Source organism: Mobula birostris, chromosome 2, assembly GCF_030028105.1.
Source record: "Mobula birostris isolate sMobBir1 chromosome 2, sMobBir1.hap1, whole genome shotgun sequence".
NCBI lineage: Eukaryota > Metazoa > Chordata > Chondrichthyes > Myliobatiformes > Myliobatidae > Mobula > Mobula birostris.
The window spans coordinates 131,488,829-131,510,821 of record NC_092371.1 but is presented as its reverse complement, the minus strand read 5'-3'; the positions used below and the strand labels follow the sequence as shown (position 1 = coordinate 131,510,821).

Below are 21,993 nucleotides of genomic sequence, written 5' to 3'. Positions count from 1 at the left end.
CCTTCTTCCATTCAGAGCCCCAAACAGTCCTTCCAGGTGAGGCACCACTTCACCTGTAAATCTGCTGGGGTCATCTATCATGTCCAGTGCTCCTGATGCAGCCTCCTTGATATTGGTGAGACCCCTTGTAAATTGGGGGACCACTTCATCAAGCGCCTCCACTCCATCTGCCAAAATTGGGCCAAACATTCCCATTCTGACATAAGACCATAAGACTATGGAGCAGAATTAGGCCATTCAGCCCATCAAGTTCTCCGCCATTCCATCGTGGCAGATCCCAGATCCCAGATCCCACTCAACCCCATACACCTGCTTTCTCGCCATATCCTTTGATGTCCTGACCAATCAGGAAACTATCAATTTCTACTCTTAATATACCCATGAACTAGGCCTCCACCCCAGTCTGTGGCAGAGCATTCACTACTCTCTGGCTAAAGAAATTGCTCCTTACCTCTGTTCTAAAAGGTCACCCTCAACTTTGAGGCTGTGCCCTCTAGTTCCAGATAACCCCACCATTGGAAACATCCCCTCCACATCCACCTTTTCTAGTCCTTTCAACAGACAGTAGGTTTCAATGAGATCACCCCCCCCAACCCCCTGCATTCTTCTAAATTCCAGTGTGTATAGGCCCAAAGCTGCCAAACTCTCTTCATGTTAACCCCTTCGTTCCTGGAATCATCCTCATGAACCTCCTCTGGACTCTCTTCAATGCCAACGCATCCTTTTTGAGAAATGGGGCCCAGAACTGTTGACAATACTCCAAGTGCAGCCTGACCAGTGTCTTATAAAGCCTCAACATTATCTCCTTGCTTTTATATTCTATTCCCCTTGAAATAAATGCCAACATTGCATTTGCCTTCTTTCCCACAGACTCAACCTGTAAATTAACTTCTGAGAGTCTTTCATAAAGTCTTCTATTCCCTCTGCACCTCTGATGTTTGAACTTTCTCCCCATGCAGATAATAGTCCACATTGTTATTCCTTTTACCAGAATGCATTATCATACATTTCCCAACACTGTATTCATTCCATCTGCCACATTTTTGCCCATTCTTACAATTTTTGTTGTTCTGCTGCAATCACATTGCTTCCTCAGCACTACCTGCCCCTCCTCCTATCTTTGTACCATTTGCAATCATTGCCACAAAGCCATCAATTCTACTATCTAAATCATTGACGAACAATGTGAAAAGTAGCAGTCCCAATACTGACCCCTGAGGAACACCGCTACTCACTGGCAGCCAACAAGAAAAGGCCCCCTTTATTCCCACTCACTGCCTCCTGCTTGTCAACCATTCCTCTATCCATGCCAGTATTTTTCCTGTAGCAGCATAGGATCTTATCTTGTTAAGCAGCCTCATGTGTGGCACCTTATCAAATGCCTTCTGAAAATCCAAGTAAATGATAACCAACATGTACCACAACTTCTGGATACTGGCCTTCCCTTTTCAGGAGATTGTGGATGCGTTCAGAAACATCACAGACCCTGGGACCTGGGAGGCAAGCTACCATTCCTGTTTCCTTTTCACATCCACAGAATCACCTATTTGTCTCCCTGAGTATGGAGTCCACTATTACTGCTGCCATTCCCTTCAGTTCCCTATCCTTCTGAGCCACAGGGTCAGACTCAGTACTCGAGGCACAGTGGCTGTTGCTGCCCCAGGTAGGTCGTCCCCCCAGCAGCACTCAAAATGGAGTATTTATTGTTGAGGGGGTGGCCACAGGGGTGCTCTCCACTACCTGATGTTCTCCTTTCCTTCGCCTGACAGTCACCCATTTATTTGCCTGCTGTAGCCTTGGGGTGACTACCTCCCTGTAGCTCCTGTCTGTCACTGCTTCACTTTCCCTAACAAGCCGAGGGTTGTCAAGCTGCAGCTCCAGTTCCTTAACAGGGTCTCTATGGAGCTGCATCTCGATGCACCTGGTGCAGACATGGCCATTGGGGAGGCTGGGAGACTCCTGGAAATCCCACATCTGACACCCAGAACAGAACACTGGTCCTGTAGTCTTACCCCCTATTCTCTCAAGAGTTAAATAAGAAATAAGAAATGAACCTACCTACTTACCTTGCCTTTGATTGTTCTCGCCAAAGTCCTGTTGAGCCAAAGCCTTGCCACGCTGACTCAGACCACTCTGACAATGACCGCTCCCACAATGACTGCTCCACTAGATGGTACCCCTCTTTTATGGAGACTGGGTTTTAAAGCTTTTCACTGGACTTGTGTGGGAATGCTTCTAATGTGTCTGCACCATACTCCAATCAAGGACTCCCATTGACATGTGGATCCATGGCTTCCTCTTGTTCCACAATGTTACCCTCTGGGTGGAAGAGCAACACCTCATATTCTGCCTGGGTAGCCTCCAACCTGATGTATAGATATCAATTTCTCCTTCCTGTTAAAAAAAGCCTTCCATTTTCCCTCTTCTTCCGTTCCTCACTCTGGCCTCTTACTTCTTCTCACCTGCCTATCACCTCCCCCTGGTGCTCCTCCTCCTTCCTTTTCTATGGTTCACTCTCATCCCCTATCAGATTCCTTCCTCCTTAGCTCTTTACGTTTCCTGCCCACCTGGCCTCACTCATCATCTTCTACCCGTCTTCTTTCCCCTTCCCCACCTTTTTTATTTTGGCATCTTCCTTTTCAGTCCTGAAGAAGGGTCTCAGCCTGAAACATTGACTGTTTATTCATTTCCATGGATGCTGCCCGACCTACTGAGTTCCTCCAGCATTTTGGGAGTATTGACACAGGATGCTTGTCTTCATTAGCTGGGTCAGGAAATCAAAGATCAAAGTAAATTATTATCAAAGTACATACCAAGTGGTTGGGGCGTTGGTCTCACGATCTGAAGGTCATGGGTTTGAGTCTCGGCCAAGGCAAAGTGCTGTGTCTTTGAGCAAGGCACTTAACCACACACTGCTCCAGTCCACCCAGCTGAAAATGGGTACCGGCAAAATGCTGGGGGTTAACCTCACTATAGACTGGAGTCCTATCCGGGGGGGGGGGGCGGGGGGGGAGTCTCATACTCTCAGTGGCTTCACGCCACAGAGACTGGCATAAGCACCGGCCTGATGGGCCACAAGGCTCGGGACAGACTTTAACTGTAAGATACTATATAGGTCACCATATACAACCCTGAAATTCATTTTCTTGCAGGCATACTCAATAAATCCGTAATATATTAACCATAATAGAATCAATGAAAGACCACACCAATTTGGCATTCAACCAATGTGCAAAAGATGACAAACTCCATAAATACAAAAAGAAAGAAAGAAATAAGCAGTAAATTGAGAATCTCAGATGAAGAGTCCTTAAAAGTGAGTCCATACATTGTGGGAACATTTCTGTGGTGGGGCAAGTGAGGTTGAGGAGCACTATCTCCGTCAGTTCAAGAGCCTAATGGTTGAGGAGTCATAACTGTTCCTCAATCTGGTGGTGTAAGTCCTGAGGCTCCTGTACCATCTTCCTGATGGCAGCAGTGAAAAGAGATCATGACCTAGGTGGGTGAGGTTACTTGATGATGGGTGTTGCTTTCTTGTGACATCATTCAGTGTAGATGTGCTCAATAGTGGGGAGGGCTTTACCTGTGATGACTGGGCCATATCCGCTACATTCTGTAGGATTTTCCACTTAAGGGCATTCGTGTTTCCATACCAAGCTCTGACGCAGCCAGTCAATATACTCTCCCATCACACATCTGTGGAGGCTTATCAAACTTTTAGATGTTATGCCGCATCTTCGCAAACTCCTAAGGAAGTAGAGGTACTGTTGAGCTGTCTTCATAATTCCACCTACATGCTGGGTCCAGGACAGGTCCTCCAAAATGGTAACACCAAGGAATTTAAAGTTGCTGATCGTCTGATGATCTAATGATCAGCACCTTGGTCTTGCTGATGTTCAGTGAGAGGTTGTTGTTGTGGCACCACTCAGCCAGATTTTCAATCTCAATTTCAGATTTGCATCTTCAAAACAGTGAACTAATTCAAAGGAAGACACGTGAGCCTGAAAGGCAGGTCTAATTTTATTTATTGTAAGCGGGATGGATGTATCGCTCAGTGGCACTTTGACATGTGCAATTCAGTTATTTATATATATAACCCATATTGAATTATTTAGACTAATTATTTAAAAGATCGCTAAATCAATCAATATATGTATGTATACGAGATTACTCAAATAGTACTAAAGTATTAAATACACAACACTCCCCCCTGCTTAGCTGTAAACTCTAACTCAATAGAGAATGCATTTCAACTATATAGAGCTAACTATACACAGTACATAGTAATTTTTTAAATTGTTCCATTCAAGTGTAAAGATTTAATCACTGTGGAAGATTTCTTACTCTTGTGGGATAACTTCTTTCCTGACAAGGGGGATCACTCTGCTTAGCAGCTGAGACGTAGACGTGAAACAATCTCAGGTTCTAGGACCTCCTCTGTGGTGGTTGTAGAAGTTGACTCTGGGTCAGCAGGAAATGGTTCTGATAGCAGATGCACCTCCACTGTGTCAGAGAGTGGTCCATTTCTATCCTTAATCTTCCTGAGTAGTACCTCACCAGGACTGCTTGTCTAGGAATGAAGCATCGAGCCTCCTTGTTTGAGAAGCCTTCAGTTTGTCTCAGCTTTTATCATGCATCCTTCTCCTGAGATTGGATTTGAGGAGATTCAAGTGGGAATACAAGGGACGACCCAGGAGCAGTATAGTGGGTGAATTGTTAGTTGTGGAGTGTGCTGCATTACGATATGCAAGGAGAAAATCGGCAAAATACTGGTCCAGTGTTAGTGTAATGTGTTCTGCTGACATTACTCACAGTGCATTCTTTAGACTCTGGGCAAACCTTTCAGTCAAACCATTTGTAGCTGGGTGGTATGGTGCAGATGTAATATGTCTTATTCAATTCATTTTTAGGAATGATTGAAACAGTTTTTCCCACAAACTCTGGCCCATTGTCACTGACTAAGTATTCTGAAACACCAGTCCTTGCAAGGACATCCACAGTGTGTGAGGCTGTAGTGGAGGCTATTGGGAACACTTCTGGCCACTTTGTAGCTGCTCCACAATTACCAAGAAATTTGTGCCCATAAATGGTCCAGCAAAATCTATATAAATCGTCTGCCAGGGCAATGCAGGCTGTCCCCAGGGACAAAGAGGTGCTGCATCTTCTGGACATATCAACATCCCGTATAGTGCATGGCAAGCAGTTCAATCTGTTGATCTTTCCCAGACCACCAGATAAAACTTTGAGCCAATGTTTTCATTTTAACTACGCTTAGATGACTGGTGTAAAGCTCCTCTAACGTTTTAGCTCTCAGCTTAGATGGTACAACAAGTCTCAATTCCCACATAAGGCAACTTTACTCAAGGGCAGGTTCATCTCAGCGCTGGAAAAAATGGGGAAACTGGGGCTTCTGTTGCACATTACAGCCATTTTGGATGGTCACATGGACCTGAGACAGTGTGGAGTCTTTTCTGGTTTCCCTTTGGATCCCCTCTCATGTAACAGGGAGACTTTTGATTTGTGTTAGGGAGAATACATCAAGAGGAATATCTTTTTTGGTAAATTTTCCCAGTATTTCCTTTTCCAAAGGTGAACTGGACAATCCATCAGCATTGCTATGATTAGTCATCCTCTTGAATTCAATCTTGTAATTGTGTCCTCCAAGATACAGAGCCCATCTCCGCATTCATACTGCTGCTGTTGGTGGAACACCCTTCTGTAGATTGAAAATAGGCACCAGTGGATGATGAACAGTGCAAAGGTAAACTCTCTCCCATACAAGTACTGTTTAAAACGTTTTACACCCCAAACCAAACTCAAAGCTTCTCTATCAATCTATGCATAATTTTTCACTGCAGCAGTAAGGGAACATGATACAAAGGCGATGAGGTGTTCATTTCCATGTGACGTGACTGCACCTATTCCATAAATTGAGGCATCACAGGCAAGCTTCACTGGACAATGTGGGCAATAATGTGTCAGTACAGTCTCTGATGTCACCATTTCCTTTACCTTTTTGAAAGCCACCTCACACTGCTTTGTCCATTGCCATTTCTTCCCGATCTGTAGCAATGAGTTCAAGGGGTGGAGCTCAGTAGCCAGGTTATAACTACTGTTATAGTAGTTGACAATCCTAAAAAGACCACAACTGTGACACGTCCTTTGGCCTTGGGGCATCCACTCAGCATACTTATGTAATTATTGTGCGTCAATTATGTGACCACAGTAAATGATGCTTGTTTTAAAGCATTCACACTAATTGCATCGTGCTCTGAGCCCATAATCTGCTAATCTTTTGGACACAATCTTGAGATTTTTGAGATGTTTCTAGTCATCCTCACTGGTAGCAATGATGTTATCCAGATAACATTGAGTGCCTGGGCAGCCTTGCAACACCTGGTCTATAGCTTTCTGCCAAAGTGCAGGTGCAGATGACACTTCAAACTAAGGCTACTATAGTGATAAAGCCCTTTGTGAGTGTTTATGTTGAGAAACACATCACACTCTTCTTCCATCTCCATCTGTAAGTAGACCTCAGCTAAGTCCACTTCGCTGATGTTTTCCTCCGGAAAGGTTTGCAAAGATATCCTCTATCCTGCGCAGAGGGTATTGATCTACATTAAGTACTGGGTTGATGGTGACCTCAAATTCACCACAAATCCTGACAGACCCATCCTTCTTGGCTACTAGGACCACTGGCATTCCCCACCAGCTCCACTCAACCTTGGAAAGAATTCCTTCAGCTTCCATGCGATCTAGCTCACTAGCTACTTTATCAGAAATGGTATAAGGAACTGCACAGGCTTTGCAAAACTTGGGTGCAGCATTTTCATTTAACTCTATTTTGCTCTTGATATGTTTGAATTTTCCAATGCTGAATTCTTCAACACTGATGTGGCATCATTGAGTACCTTTCTTAATTTGCTTTCAAATGGTTTCATTGTAGGGATGTGGCGTGCAAATTGTGGATGGATCTCCAATCAAGTTGTAGTTGTAGCCAGTCATGCCCCACAATACTAGTCCTTATGTTATGACTGTATACATATCCATTGTGGCTTGTTGATTGTTGTATTTCACAGTTATGAATGTCAGGAGTTATCTTTGCTCCAGTATACATTCTTAGTTGGATATCTGCAGGCTTCAGTCCAGTATCTTTAAAATACCTCTAAAACCTTTTTTTTAGGAAATGACTGAAACAGGTAAACCAGTGTCCGATTCCATTTTAATTAATTTGTCATTCACTTCTGGTGTTAGCCATAGTGCTTGTGAATTGTTAATTTTCACAGTTTAAATCTTAAGGCTACACAGTCCTGTGTCACTTGCATTATTATCAGATTTTTCATTAACAGCATGCAAATAAGTGCTCATTTTGAAATTGCAACTTTTTAATTTTTTCTGCTCTGTTCAGTCCATTTATTTCTGACTGCCTGATATGATTTTTGTATGTGACCTCACTTGCCCATTCATCAAAATGTTCCCACAACCAATGATCTCACTTTAAGGATTACTTGTTATTTCATGTTCTCATTATTTATTGCTATTTATTTACATTTGTATTTACACAGTTTGTTGTCTTCTGCACTCTGATCGATCTTTCTTTGATCCTCTTATGGTTACTATTCTACAGATCTGCTGAGTATGCCCGCAGGAAATTGAATCTCAGGGTTGTGTGTGGTGACATATATGTACTCTGAAACAAAATTTACATTGAACTTTGTTGCGTTTTCTGCAAGTTTTGCCTTTTTAGAGCAGCTCATGGTTAAGCCCACTAGGGGATCAGCTATTCTGGACTCGGTGTTGTGCAATGAACCTGAATTTAGAGAGCTTAAAATAAAGTGGTCAAAATCACCCTGAAATTTGAGGAGAAGCTAAAGTCAGATGTATCAGTGTTACAGTGAAGTAAAGTACAGAGGCCAGAGTTGATTGGAAAAGAACACTGGCAGGGATGATGGCAGAGCAGCAATGGCTGCAATTTCTGGAAGCAATTTGGAAGGCGTAGGATATATAAATCCCAAAGAGGAAGAAGTATTCTAAAGGCAAGATGACAGAACTGTGGCTACAAGGGTAGTCAAAGCCAACATGAAAGCCAAAGAGAGGGCATATAATAGAGCAAAAATTAGTCAGAAGTTAGAGTATTGGGAAGCTTTCAAATATCAACAAAAGGCAACAAAAAAAAATCATTAGGAAGGTAAAGATGGAATACAAAAGTAAACTAGTCAATAGTATTAAAGAGGATACTAAAGTTTCTTCAGATACATTAATGTAAAAGAGAGGCAAGAGTGGTGTAGGACTGCTAGAAAACAATGCTGGAAAGGTGGTAATGGGGGACAAGGAAATGGCAGATGAACTGAATAAGTATTTTGCATCATGGAAGACACTACCGGTATGATGGAAGTTCCCAGTGTCAGGGGTCATGAAGTGTGTGATGTTACCATAACTAGAGAGAAAGTTCTTGGGAAACTGGAAGACCTGAAGGTAGATAAGTCACCTGGACCAGATGGTGTACACCCCAGAGTTCTGAAAGAGGTGACTGAAGAGATTGTGGAGATATTAGTAATGATCTTTCAAGAATTGCTAGATTCTGAAATGGTTCTGGAAGACTGTCACTCCACTCTTCAAGAAGGGAGAGAGGCAGAAAAAAGGAAATGATAGTCTAACCTCAGTGATTGGGACGATGTTGGAGTCAATTGTTAAGGATGTGTTTTCAGGGTACTTGGAGGCACTTAATAAAATAGGCTGTGGTCAGCATGGTTTCCTCAAGGGAAATTCTTGCCTGATAAATCTGCTGGAATTCTTTGAAGAAATAACAAACAGGATAGACAAAGGAGAATCGGTTGTGTACTTGGCTTTTCAAACGGCCTTTGACAATGTGCCACACATGAGGCCTCTTAACAAGCTACAAGCCCATGGTATTACAGGAAGGATTCTAGCATGGATATAACAGGGGCTGATTGGTGGGAGGCAAAGAGTGAGAATAAAGGGAACCTTTTCCAGTTGGCTGCCAGTGACTAGTGGTGTTCCACAGGGGTCTGTATTGGGACCAATTCTCTTTACATTATGTGTCAATGATTTGGATGATGGAATTGATGGCTTTGTTGCAAAGTTTGCAGATAGTATAAATATAGGTGGCAGGGCATGGAGTTTTCAGGAAGTAGAGAGGCTACGGAAGAGCTTAGACAGATTAGGAGAATGGGCAAAGAAATATCAGATGGAATATGGTCTCGGGAAGTGTATGGTCATGCACTTTGGTAGAAGAAATGAAAGAGTGGGCTATTTTCTAACTGGAGAGAAAATACAAAAATCTGAGGCACAAAGGGACTTGGGAATCCTTGTGCAGGATTCCCAGAAGGTTAATTTGCAGGTTGAGTCTATGGTAAGCAAGGTAAATGCGCTGTTGCATTCATTTCAAGAGGACTAGAATATAAAAGCAAGGATGTAATGTTGAGACTTTATAAAGCACCGGTGAGGCCTCACTTGGAGTATAGTGAGCAGTTTTGGGTCCTTATCTTAGAAAGGATGTGCTGAAACTGGAGAGTGTTCAAAGGAGATTCATGAAAATGATTCCAGGATTGAATGGCTTGTCATATGAAGAGTGGTTGATGGCTCTGTGCCTGTATTCACTGGAATTCACAAGATTGAGGGATGACCTCATTAAAACCTATCAAATGGGGAAAGGCCTTGATAGACTGGATGTGGAGAAGATGTTTCCTGTGGTGAGAGAGCCTAAGACCTGAGGACACAGCTTCAGAATAGAGGGACATCCTTTTAGAACGGAGATGAGGAAAAAATTCTTTAACCAGAGAGTGGCGAATCTGTGGAATTCTTTGGCACAGGCAGCTGTAGAGGCCAAGTCTTTATGTACATTTAAGGTAGAGATTGATAGATTCTTGATCAGTCAGAGCATGAAGGGATACGGGGAGAAAGCAGGAGACTGGGGCTGAGAGGATAGTAGGATCAGTCATGATTGCAAACACGTGGAATTCTGCAGATGCTGGAATTTCAAGCAACACACATCAAAGTTGCTGGTGAACGCAGCAGGCCAGGCAGCATCTCTAGGAAGAGGTACAGTCGACGTTTCGGGCCGAGACGCTTCGTCAGGACTAACTGAAAGAAGAGCTAGTAAAAGATTTGAAAGGGGGAGGGGGAGGGGAAGATCCAAAATGATAGAAGACAGGAGGGGGAGGGATGGAGCTGGACAGTTGATTGGCAAAAGGGATATGAGAGGATCATGCGACAGGAGGCCTAGGGAGAAAGAAAAGGGGGAAGGGGGAAGCCCAGAGGATGGACAAGGGGTATAGTGAGAGGGACAGAGGGAGAAAAAGGAGAGAGAGAAAAAGAATGTGTGTATAAAAATAAATAACCGATGGGGTATGAGAGGGAGGAGGGGGATTACCGGAAGTTAGAGAAGTCAATGTTCATGCCATCAGATTGGAGGCTACCTAGACGGAATATAAGGTGTTGTTCCTCCAACCTGAGCGTGGCTTCATCTTTACAGTAGAGGAGGCGGTGGATAGACATGTCAGAATGGGAATGGGACGTGGAATTAAAATGTGTGACCACTGGGATGATTCAATCAGTCATGATTGAATGGCGGAGCAGACTCGATGGGCCAAATGGCGTGATTCTGCTCCTATATCTTATGGTCTTCTCTATACACACGAGCACTCAAAAATTTTTTAAATATTAAATACACAACAGTTACCACCTTTGATGGTAAGCTTCATCAGCAAACTTGAATATGACATTGGAGCAGTGCTTACCCACACAGTCATAAGTGTAAAGTGAGTGGAGTAGGTGGCTAGGCAGACAGCCCTGTGGTGCACTTGTACTGATGGATATTGTGGAGGAGATGTTTGTTGCCAATCCAAACTGACTGGGGTCTGCAAGTGAAGAAATCAAGGATCTAATTGCACAGGAAGGATTTGAACCCAAGGTCTTGCAGCTTATTGATTAGCTTTGAGGGGCTGATAGTATTGAATGCCAGGCAGTAGTCTATCAAGAGCATCCTGATTTATGCACCTTTGCTGTCTAGATGTTCCAGGATTGAGCGAAGAGCCAATCAGATGGCATCCGCTGTGGACTTGTTTCTCCAGTGGGCAAACTGGAGTGGATCCAAGTGGCTTCTCAGGCAGGAGTTGATATGTTCCATCACCAACCTCTCTAAAGACTTCATCACTGTGGGTGTAAGTACTACTGGATGATAATCATTGAGACAAGTTACCATGTTCTCCTTAGGAACCAGTGTAACTGAATCAGCTGGGTACCTCAGACTGCCAAACTGGGAGGTTGAAGATCTCAGTGAATGTTCCAGCCAGTTGATCAGCACAGGTCTTTAGATAGCTACCTCATCTGGACCAGATGCTTTTCGTGGGTTCACCCTCCTGAAGGCTGTTCATACGTTGGCCTCAAAGCCTGAAATCACAGGATCATCAGGGGCTGTGGGGATTTGTGATAGTTCCTCCATGTTTTGATGGTCAAAATGAGCATAGAAGCCATTGAGCTCATCTGGAAGTGAAGTCCTGTTGTCACTGATGTCTCCTGATTTTACTTGATTTTAATGTGGAATTGCCACCGCCCGTGAGAACATTCAGCCTGATTTTCAATCTTTCTTCTACACACTGATTCATCTCCACCTCTGATTCAGCCAACAACAGCGGGTGTCATCAGCAAACTTAAATGTGTTGTTGGCGCCATACTTCATCTCACAGTCATGAGAATGAAGCATTTGGCCCATTTCCCTGTAATTGTACCCACACCCTACCACTTCCTCTAACAGCTTGTTCCATATACTGACCACCCTCTGGATGAAGAAATTGCCCCTCACGTTCACTTCAAATCTTTCCCCTCTGACCTTAAACCCTATGCTCTCTAGTCCTTGATATCCCATCCCGATGAAAAAGACTGTGCATTCACCCCATCTCTGCCCTTCATAATTTTAAGCACCTTTATAAGGAATAAAATCCCAATCTGTCTGACCTCACCCTACAACTCAGGCTCTCCAGTCCGGGTAGCATTCTGTCATTACATGGTATGATTTTGGGTAGCCATACGTGGAGTACTGTAGAGTTCTGCTCACCACACTACAGGAAGGATGGGACCACACTAGAGAGTATCTGCAGGAGGTTCACTAGAGCAATTGCTGCAGTCGAACAGTGGTCCCAGGTAAAGGCAGGGGGTGGCACTTCCAGGTTTGGTGCTTCAAGAAGAGTGTGATGCCACATCTCCTCAAGCTAGCTGAGAGCTTCAGTCTGCCAACAGCACCAGGAGCTGCTCCACCACTGAGGCATCGTATGCAACAGTGGGGCAATATTCAGTACCGAGGATATGACCTGTTAAAGAAATCTCCTTCCCCTGCCCTCTCCCAACCCTTGTACAATCTGAGTCCAATTAGGGCTTGTGGTGTTGGGAAGGCCCTTTGCCACTGACTGTGGGAGTGAAAGGGATTGGGGGTGGGAGGGCAGCAGAAATCTGTCTAACCTACCAAACGAGTGTCTGAGCTAAAGGGGCATTGTTTATTGCTTGGCCAGCACAAGAGGTGAAGGGGTTAGAGAAGCTGTCTCGGATCCAGAGGCCTGAGCTCAATTCTGGCCTCAGTTGCTGACTGTTGGGAGTGTGTAGGTTCTCTCTGTAACCACGTGGTTTTCTCTGGGTGCCTCCTCCACCCCCGAGACGTGCAGGTCGGTAGGGTAACTGCCTGTGGTAAAATGTACCTGGTGAGGGGTAAAATCTGAGTAGAGTTGGGGAGAATAAAATGGTGTTTGATGGTTCATCTGAAAGGTTCTCCCTGTACACTGTGACTCTGCAAGCAACCAGAGTCTCTGGGATCCCAAGTGGTAGGGTAGAGTTGGGACCCACGTGAGTTTCGGGGGGAATTCACAAACCCTCAGCAAATTAAATGTTGACTTAAGTTTGGGATGGAGACAGACCATAAGATATAGAAGCAGAATTAGGCCATTTAGTCATGTCTGATTTTTTTTCAATCCCATTCTTCCATCTTAAACCCCATAACCCTCCTTACTAATTAAGAACCTACCACTCTCTGCCTTAAATATACCCAGTGATTTGGTCTCTACAGTCCTCTGATTCCATAGATTTACTATGCTCCGGCTGATGGACCCCCCCCAGCTCAGTATTAGAGGCTGTGAGGCTCTGCTGTACCCTCTAGGAGGCATGGTGAGTAGAGAGGGGAAGCTGGTTGAGGAAGGGCACAGTGGGAGCTGCATATGCAGCTTGAGTCAATGAATTGTGAAGGGTGAGGAGAGAGTTCAGGGCCTTCTCCAGGACATTGATACTGCTGGTGATTGTAATTGACCTTCCTCATTTGTCACCCTACACATTCACTCCCTTCACCACCGGCCCACAGCGACTGCAGTGTGAACCATCTACAAGATGCACAGCAGCCACTCTGGGGGCAGATCCCAAACCACCACCAAACACACATGCAGGAAATGCAGGGGAAGGCCACCACCCACAGGTTCCCCTCCAAGTCACACACCATTCTGACTTGGAAATAAATCACCATTCCTTCATTATCACTGGGTCCAAATCCAGAAACTCCCTTCCCAAAAGTACCATGGAAGCACCTTCACCGGGAATGCAGTGGTTTGAGAGGGAAGTTTACCCCCAGTAAACGCTGGACTTACCAGTGAGGCCCTGACTCTTAAGTATAGATAAATACAGTAGAACTTGAGGATTTGGTTCATCATAGATAAATGTCAGGATGCACCTTTTGGTGTTGATTTTGGGGTTCCCCCGTTAGCTTGTAATGGAGCATGAAGCAGTTAGAACTCATGTTAGAGATTACCAGTAGCAGGAGAAAAGCAGCTGATCAGCCAAGTTTATTTCTGGATAGTGTGAGCTGTTATCCTATGGCGTGTCTATTCTGAAGCAGTAAAGCTACCAATATTCACAGCAATCATGTGTGACACTTGGTCTGTTGTGTGTAGTTCTGCTCTCCAAAGATGTGATTAAGCTAGAGAGGGTGCAGAAAGGATGTGTTTGGGACTGGAGAGTTTTGAAAGGCTGGGAGTAGAGAGGCTGAGAAACCCGAAAGCAGATAAAATATCAAGGAAATAGTTAGGGAAGATAGAGTTAGTTTCCCACGATAGAATGCTTAAAACTATCCTGCATAACTTTAAGGTGAGAGGGAAGAGACTTAAGAAGACATGGCTTCACCTATTACTTCTCGCTTGTGTTCCTTCCCCTAGCCCACTTTTTTATTCTGACCTCTTCCAGTCCGGATGAAGAGTCTCGGCCTGAAACGTCGTCTCTTTATTCCTTTCTGTAGAAGCTGCCTGATCTGCAGAGTTCCTCCAGCATGTTGTGTGTGTTACTCTGGACTTCCAGCATCTGCAAAATCTCTCGGCTGCGAGGTGTAAATCTTTCACACAGAGTTGTTGTTCTCTGGAAGGGCTTCCAGAGGAGGTAGTGGAGGCAGAAACAGTAAAAATATTTAAGAGATACCTGATTGAAGAGAGCACAGAGGGATATGGAAGTAATGCAGGTCAGTGAGATTAGTATAGATAGGCACAGTGGTTGGCAAACAGTGAGCCAAAGGGCCCGTTGTTATGCTGTGAACACAGCTCGGTTTTCCTTTGAAAAGTTTATTTAAAAACAAGTAACAAAACAAGGAGCATAAAGCACTGCAAACAGCAATACAGTACAAGAAACCACAGGGGAATGATGCCATAGTATAATTTAAATTTCTGATAAATCACTGGTCAGGTTTTGGTCTCTGCATCTTTCTCTCCTCTACCTTCTAACTTTACTTTCTCTGTGGTTTCATACTTTTACCTGAAACTTTACATCCTAATCCTAATCCAAAAGGTTTATTTTACATTTATCCAGCAGCTGTCTACATTGTCCCTATTTTGCCTTTAAAGTGTCTGCTGCTCCCTGCCCCTTTGTATCCCTCTGATCTTAAACGCTGAGCTCTCTGCAGGTCGACACACTCAATCCCTGCTGTTATCCCACACTGGTTGTTCCCTCTGCTCTTTCTGCCTTTTTGACAGAATCAGATGTAGCCATCCACAACAGGAATCCATTCCTCCTTCTAGCAAAAGCAAACTATTTCCATTCCAACTATTGTAGGCAGGAATTAAACTGCTGGAGAAACTCAGCAGGTCAAGCAGCATCTGTGGGGGATAAGGAACTGACATCAATTCCTCTCCCCTCCATAACTACCGTCTGACCCTCTAGCAATCTCAGGTAAACAATGACTTGTATCTGTCTACAGAAGATAAAACAGGACAAAGAATAAGTGAGGAAATATTAATAAGGAAATAAAGCCCACTAGCTGAAATCCCTAAGGACCTGATGTTCTACATCCCAGTAGCACTTGCTGTTGATACTGAGGACACAGGCGACATCCAAAAGTTCTACACATTCTGGAAATATTCCTGTAGATTAGAGGGTGGAAATGTAACCCCAACATTCCTGTAGGGAGGGAGAAAACAGGGAATTCATGTCTGTTCGCCGGACATCAGTAGTTGGGAAAATGTTGGAAGCAGATATAAATATTAAAATGTCTTGAAAACAATAATTGAGCAAAGTCAGTGTGAATTTGTAAAGGGGATATCGAGTGTGACTGCGCTGTTGAGGGTTTGAGCATCTGACTAGTAACATGGTGCTTTGGGGCTGTTAAAAAGGTCCGCACTGGGTTGGTGAACAGGGAGTTGTGCAGGATGAACTGGTATTTACTGGGAATTGGTTCACAGAAAGTAAATGTGGATGGGAATAAATGGATAAATGGTGGCAGGTGGTGTCTGCTGGGAAACCCCAGAGATCAGTGTTGGGGTCCAACTGCTCACTAAGTGTGTCAGTGATTTGTCAGTGTGTTGATGTAATGAGTCTGGGTGGGACAGTGAATGGGCTGACCACCTGTCTCCATTTCCTGCTCTTTCCCTCTGTAACCCACCTTCCATTTACTCTTCATCTCCAATGTTATCTCCCTCTTCCTCCTTCCCCTCCCCATTTCTATCACACAATCTGACTCAGTGACTTTTGTCTCTGTGCTCCCCAGGATCCAGCAAGGACACAAGTTAGCATACCAGTCAGCCAGAGATGGTGGCCACCCTCTGCAACCTGATCCCTCCCGTTTCCTTCCTCCAGGGGAGGAGACCCAGAAATGTTTTCCTCCTGGCTCTGACCGTTCTCTGCTTGGGGTCCTGACAGATCTTGTCAGCCAGCCTCTGCAGGAGCCAGTATTGGTCGCAGGGCTTGGCTGGCCAGCGCAGGTACCCTCTGCTCTGCAGATAGGACCGTAGGGGCTTGTACTTCCGGAGCTGGTAGTCCCTCAGGGAACCCACCACTAACAGGACCACAACGTCCTTCAACTCGTGGTAGAGGCGGCTCTGGGCAATGTTGAATGCCTCCAGGCACCAGCCATCCTTCAAGAAGCGCCTGGTGACCACACACACTGTCTTCCTGCTGCCCCATATGGCCTCCTGTATGTTGGTAATATGATCTTCACCGGGAGTGAAGTCCCGCTCCTCGATGCACAGTTGTAACTGGTTCTCCTCTAGATTTACGAGCAGACTGTCTTTCACCCATTCCAGGTCCTGGCTGCTGAAGCAAAGGTAGGCATCAAACCTGTAGCCCAACCTGCCCGTCTCTGCCTTGCCTCCTTCCAGGACAGTCCTGGCCAGTGCCCTGTAGCGCAGGAGGATCGAGGACCAACAGTGAGTGTAGAGGAGAACAGAGGTGACGAAAGTCACCAGCAATGTGGTCATGGTGACCACCAGGGCAAACTGCATCTCCTCCATCCCACAGCCTGGTGAGAGAGAGTGAAGGGGAACGTCCTTGAGCCCTCTTGGGAAGGCGCAAACCATTTGGGTCAGGGGTTCCACCAAGTCCACCTCAGTCCGTTTCAGCCAGAGGATGAAGCGGTTGAGGCTGCAATCACAAATGTACTGGTTGTTCCTCAGGTCCAGATGCCTGACAAAGCTAAAGGTGGCTGGGTCGGGTGAAATGAGGCGATTGCTGGACAGGTCCAAGATCTCGAGGTTGCTCGGGAAGAGGTCATGGCTGAGCTGGGTCAGTGAGTTCAGGGACAGGTTAAGCCTCTTCAAGGAGACTAAGCCACTGAACACACCCTGGGGCAGCTCGGCAAGATAGTTCCCCTGGAGAAGTAACTCAGTCAGGTTGGAGAGGTTGTGGAACACATTCCAGCACTCGCCAGCTGCCCACATTAGTTGGAGGAAGTTACCAGAAAGGTCCAGGTGACGGAGGTGGTTGCTTTTGGGGATGGTGTTGGTAGGTGCGATGGTGCACCTGGATATGCGGTTGTTCCTCAGCAGAAGGTGAGTCACTGTAGGGTGCTCCATAATCTCATAAAACACCTGCAAGTTCACAAACGCATTGTTGGAAAGATCGAGGAAGGTGCTGCTGTCCACATTCCCCAGACCATATACCGTTTCTAGTCGGTTATATCCTAAGAGGAGGTATTGCAAGCCAGGCAATGGGTGGGAGGCAGGGAGAGAGGAAAGAGAGTTCTCCCGAAGGTCTAAAGTGACCAGCTGAGTGAGCCCATTGAAGGAACCAAACTGGATGGCCCCAATGTGGTTGTGTCGTAGGTCAATGTAGGAAACATTCCACAGACCCTCGAACGTCCATGAGTAGATCTCACTCAACAAGTTGTAGGAAAGGTTCAGCCTCAGTAGTTCCTCCAGGCCGAAGAAGGCATTTTTCTGTATGGGGTTGATGCGGTTGTGAGTTAAGGAGAGGATCTTTAGGATAGGGAAGTGTGAGAAGACATGGGACTGCAAGGAGAAGAGGAATGTGTGGTGGAGATCCAAGACCATGACAGAACTCTCGGCGAGCCCTGCAAATGTTTGGTTGTTGGGATCGGGGAAGTTGTTGTAACCGAATGATGCCCCGATGGGCAAATTTCCCATCATCAACTCGATGATGAGGGTTCCCCTCATTGCCAGAAACATCTTCTCCAGCTGTTGAATGCTCAGAGTAATGCCAGATATGTCCAGAGTGTATAGGAAGATGTTGGAGAAGGGGTTACCACACCTCTCCCAGCTGAAGGATTTACTTGCGTACAAAGGGCGATTCCGGGAGATGTTAAACGTCCTGAGTAACCTGTGTTGAACATTAGCCAGGTCTCCCTTGCAAATCTGCTGGATCTGATTGAAACTGAAGTCAACATTCTGCAGTGCCGGGAGGTTGGAGAAGGTTGGATCTGGTCTGATGTGTTGTAACTGGTTGCCTTCCAGAACCAAAGTGTGCAATGAAGTTAAGTGTCTGAAATAGCCGTTTTGTAAGACCGAGTCCGTCAGGCCATTATAGTCCAGCTGCAAAGTCTGCAGTTGTCCCAGGCCAACAAACGCCTCCAGGTCCAACCGCAGTTGAATGTTGCCCCCTAAATCCAGGGATGTCAGATTAGGCAGATTCCCAAAGGCACTGGGCCCCACGTACATCCACCTGCTGTCCTGTATCCCGATTGCCAGGATGCGAAGCTCGTCCGTCCAGGAGAAGGAGCTCCTCTCGATGTGGCTGATGTTGTTCCAGTTGAGGCTGAGGTACTCCACACCTGCTGGCACCACTGGTGGCCGGCTCAGGTTCTGTTTCTCGCAGGATAGGTAAATTCCATACCGGGAACAGAGGGACTGGGCACACCTGAAGGCTGTCACCAGCAGACAGAAAGTGGAGAGTAGCATGGTCCTAGCCTGGCAGGGGGACAGAAGGCAAGAGGACTGTATTATTAGTGGATTCTCTCTCCACCAGCCAGGATTCACCCAGCATCCACCCAACCTGCAGAGAAACAGAGCAACTCAGACACAACCTCCCCACCCTCACCACCTTCTGCCCCAGAGGCTGCCTCACCTGACCCTCAGGGCAGGTGATTTCCTGCCAGCCCTGTGTTAACAAGGTCCCTGAGACCCTGAGACCCTGCACCCTTTCCCTTGGCCATTGCCCCCTTTAGATTAGATCAGCCTAGTTTGTTAGTCATAGATCCATACAGCACAGAAACAGACCCTTTGGCCCTTCTTGTCCGTGCTGCCCAAGGTGCCCAACCAAGCTAGTTCTATTTGCATGCATTTGGCCCAAACCGCTCTAAATTATTCCTCACCATATACTATCCAAACAACTTCTAAGTGTTGTTATTGAACGTGCTTCAACTACTTCTTCTGGCTGTCGGTTCCAAATACTGACCACAGTCTGGGTGAATCTGTCCCTCAGGTTATTATTAAATCTTTTTCCTCTCACCTTAAATCTATTCTCTTTAATCCTTGATTTCTCAACCTTGAAAAATGGCTCTGGGCATTTCCCTGTCTATGACCCTCATGATGTTATAACGGGGGTGCTGATGGCGGACCCAAATGCAAGACACAGACGCTGAAGTACTAGGAACAGGACTTGACTAGAGAGCTGGGACAAGAACACAAACTTGGGCTAGGACAATAGACAATAGACACAGGAGTAGGCCATTCAGCCCTTCGAGCCAGCACTGCCATTCACTGTGATCATGGCTGATTATCCACTATCAGTATACAGTTCCTGCCTTATCCCCATAACCTTTGATTCCGCTATCTTTAAGAGCTCTATCCATCTCTTTTTTGAAAGCATCAAGAGACTTGGCCTCCACAGCCTTCTGGGGCAGAGCATTCCATATATCCACCACTCTCTGGGTGAAAAAGTTTTTCCTCAACATTCTAAATGGCCTACCCCTAATTCTTAAACTGTGGCTTCTGGTTCTGGACTCACCCATCAGCGGGAACATGCCTCCTGCCTGCAGCGTGTCCAATCCCTTAATAATCTTATATGTTTCAATAAGATCCCCTCTCAGCCTTCTAAATTCCAGAGTATATAAGCCCAGTCGCACCAATCTTTCAACATATGAGAGTCCCACCATCCCGGGAATTAACCTCGTGAACCTACGCTGCACTCCCTCAATAGCAAGAATGTCCTTCCTCAAATTTGGAGACCAAAACTGCACACAGTACTCCAGGTGTGGTCTCACCAGGGCCCTGTACAGCTGCAGAAGGACCTCTTTGCTCTTAATCTCAATTCCCCTTGTTATGAAGACCAGCATGCCATTAGCTTTCTTCACTGCCTGCTGTACTTGCATGCTTGCTTTCAATGACTGATGTACAAGAACAACCAGATCTCATTGTGCTTCCCCTTTTCCTAACTTGACTCCATTTAGATAATAATCTGCCTTCCCGTTCTTACCACCAAAATGGATAACCTCACATTTATCCACATTAAACTGCATCTGCCATGCATCTGCCCACACACCCAGCCTGTCCAAGTCACCCTGCATTTTCATAACATCCTCCTCACATTTCACACTGCCACCCAGCTTTGTGTCATTGGCAAATTTGCTAATGTTACTTTTAATTCCCTCACCTAAATCATTAATATATATTGTAAACAGCTGCGGTCCTAGCACTGGTCACCGCTGCTATTCCGAAAAGGACCCGTTAATCGCTACTCTTTGTTTTCTGTCAGCCAGCCAATTTTCAATCCATGTCAGTACTCTGCCCCCAATACCATGTGCCCTAATTTTGCCCACTAATCTCCCATGTGGGACTTTATCAAAGGCTTTCTGAAAGTCCAGGTACACTACATCCACTGGTTCTCCCTTGTCCATTTTCATAGTTACATCCTCAAAAAATTCCAGAAGATTAGTCAAGCATGATTTCCCCTTCGTAAATCCATGCTGACTCGGACCAATCCTGTTACTACTTTATTTCTTTTTCAATCTTTTTATTAGTTTCATAAAATATAAACATAACATAGCAATAATACAAAATTGTTGGAAATACATTGTTATACTTAAAATGAGTAATTATAAAACCAAATAGTATAAATTGACAGAACTCCCAAACAATGAATAATACAGGACAAAAAAAAAACTGGAGAAAAATCATGAAAAAGAAAAAAAATAGAAAAAAAACAAACCCCACCCCCCAAAAAAACTAAACTAAACAGTATTAGTCAACTAAACTAAATGACTTGGGCAATTCTAACAACGTAAAAATGGAAAAGAAGAAAACCTTAGTGTCGACGACTCCATTCCTCTCAACCAACAGTACAGAGAAATAAAATAAGTTTGGAAATGGTCAAATTACATCATATGAAAATGCTGAATAAATGGCCTCCAAGTTTTTTCAAATTTAATGGAAGGGTCATAAACCACACTTCAAATTTTTTCCAAATTCAAACACAACATAGTTTGTGAAAACCAGTGAAGTACAGTAGGAGGGTTAATCTCTTTCCAATTCAGCAAAATGGATCTTCTAGCCATTAAGGTAAGAAATGCAATCATCTGGCATGCTGAAGGGGTTAAATGATTTGGGTCAATCATTGGTAATCTAAAAATAGCAGTAATTGGGTGAGGTTGTAAGTCTGTATTCAAAACCGTTGAAATATATATCAAAAATATCTTTCCAATATTTTTCCAACAAAGGACATGACCAAAACATGTGAGTTAAAGAGGCTATCTCAGAATGACATCTATCACATATAGGATTGATACAAGAATAATAATGAGATAGTTTATCTTTGGACATATGAGCCCTGTGCACTACTTTAAACTGTATCAACACATGTTTAGCACATACAGAGGATGAATTAAACAATTGAAGAATTCTTTCCCATTTTTCAATCGGTATAATAATCTTAAGTTCTCTTTCCCAATCAGTTTTAATTTTATGGGAAACATTAGGACATAAATTCATAATTATGTTATAAATAATTGCTACAATATTTTTCTGAGAGAGATTTAGATCTAAAATTTTTTCCAAAGTATCCATTGGATATGAGTGTGGAAAATTAGGAGAAACAGTAATTAAAAAGTTTCTAATCTGTAGGTATCTAAAAAAGTGAGACCTGGGTAAATTATATTTATTAGAAAGTTGATCAAAAGACATGAAACAATTATCCAAAAATAAATCACGAAAACGTACTATACCCTTGGTCTTCCAATCAAAGTAAACTTGATCCATAATGGAAGGTTGAAAAAGGAAACTAGATATAATA

The 21,993-nt window shown here is 44.6% G+C and overlaps 1 protein-coding gene across 3 annotated transcripts in view; it reads right to left on the bottom strand.

The window, feature by feature from the left end:
- Positions 1-14,587: 14,587 nt before the first annotated feature.
- tlr5b (toll-like receptor 5b) overlaps positions 14,588-21,993 on the bottom strand; it is a 29,413-nt gene continuing 22,007 nt past the window's right edge. For all 3 annotated transcript variants that reach the window (XM_072248332.1, XM_072248340.1, XM_072248345.1), the window contains exon 2: positions 14,588-18,674. In XM_072248332.1, coding sequence (XP_072104433.1) covers positions 16,053-18,674 — 2,622 coding nt within the window. In that variant the 3' untranslated portion in view covers positions 14,588-16,052. The remainder of the gene's footprint in view (positions 18,675-21,993) is intronic.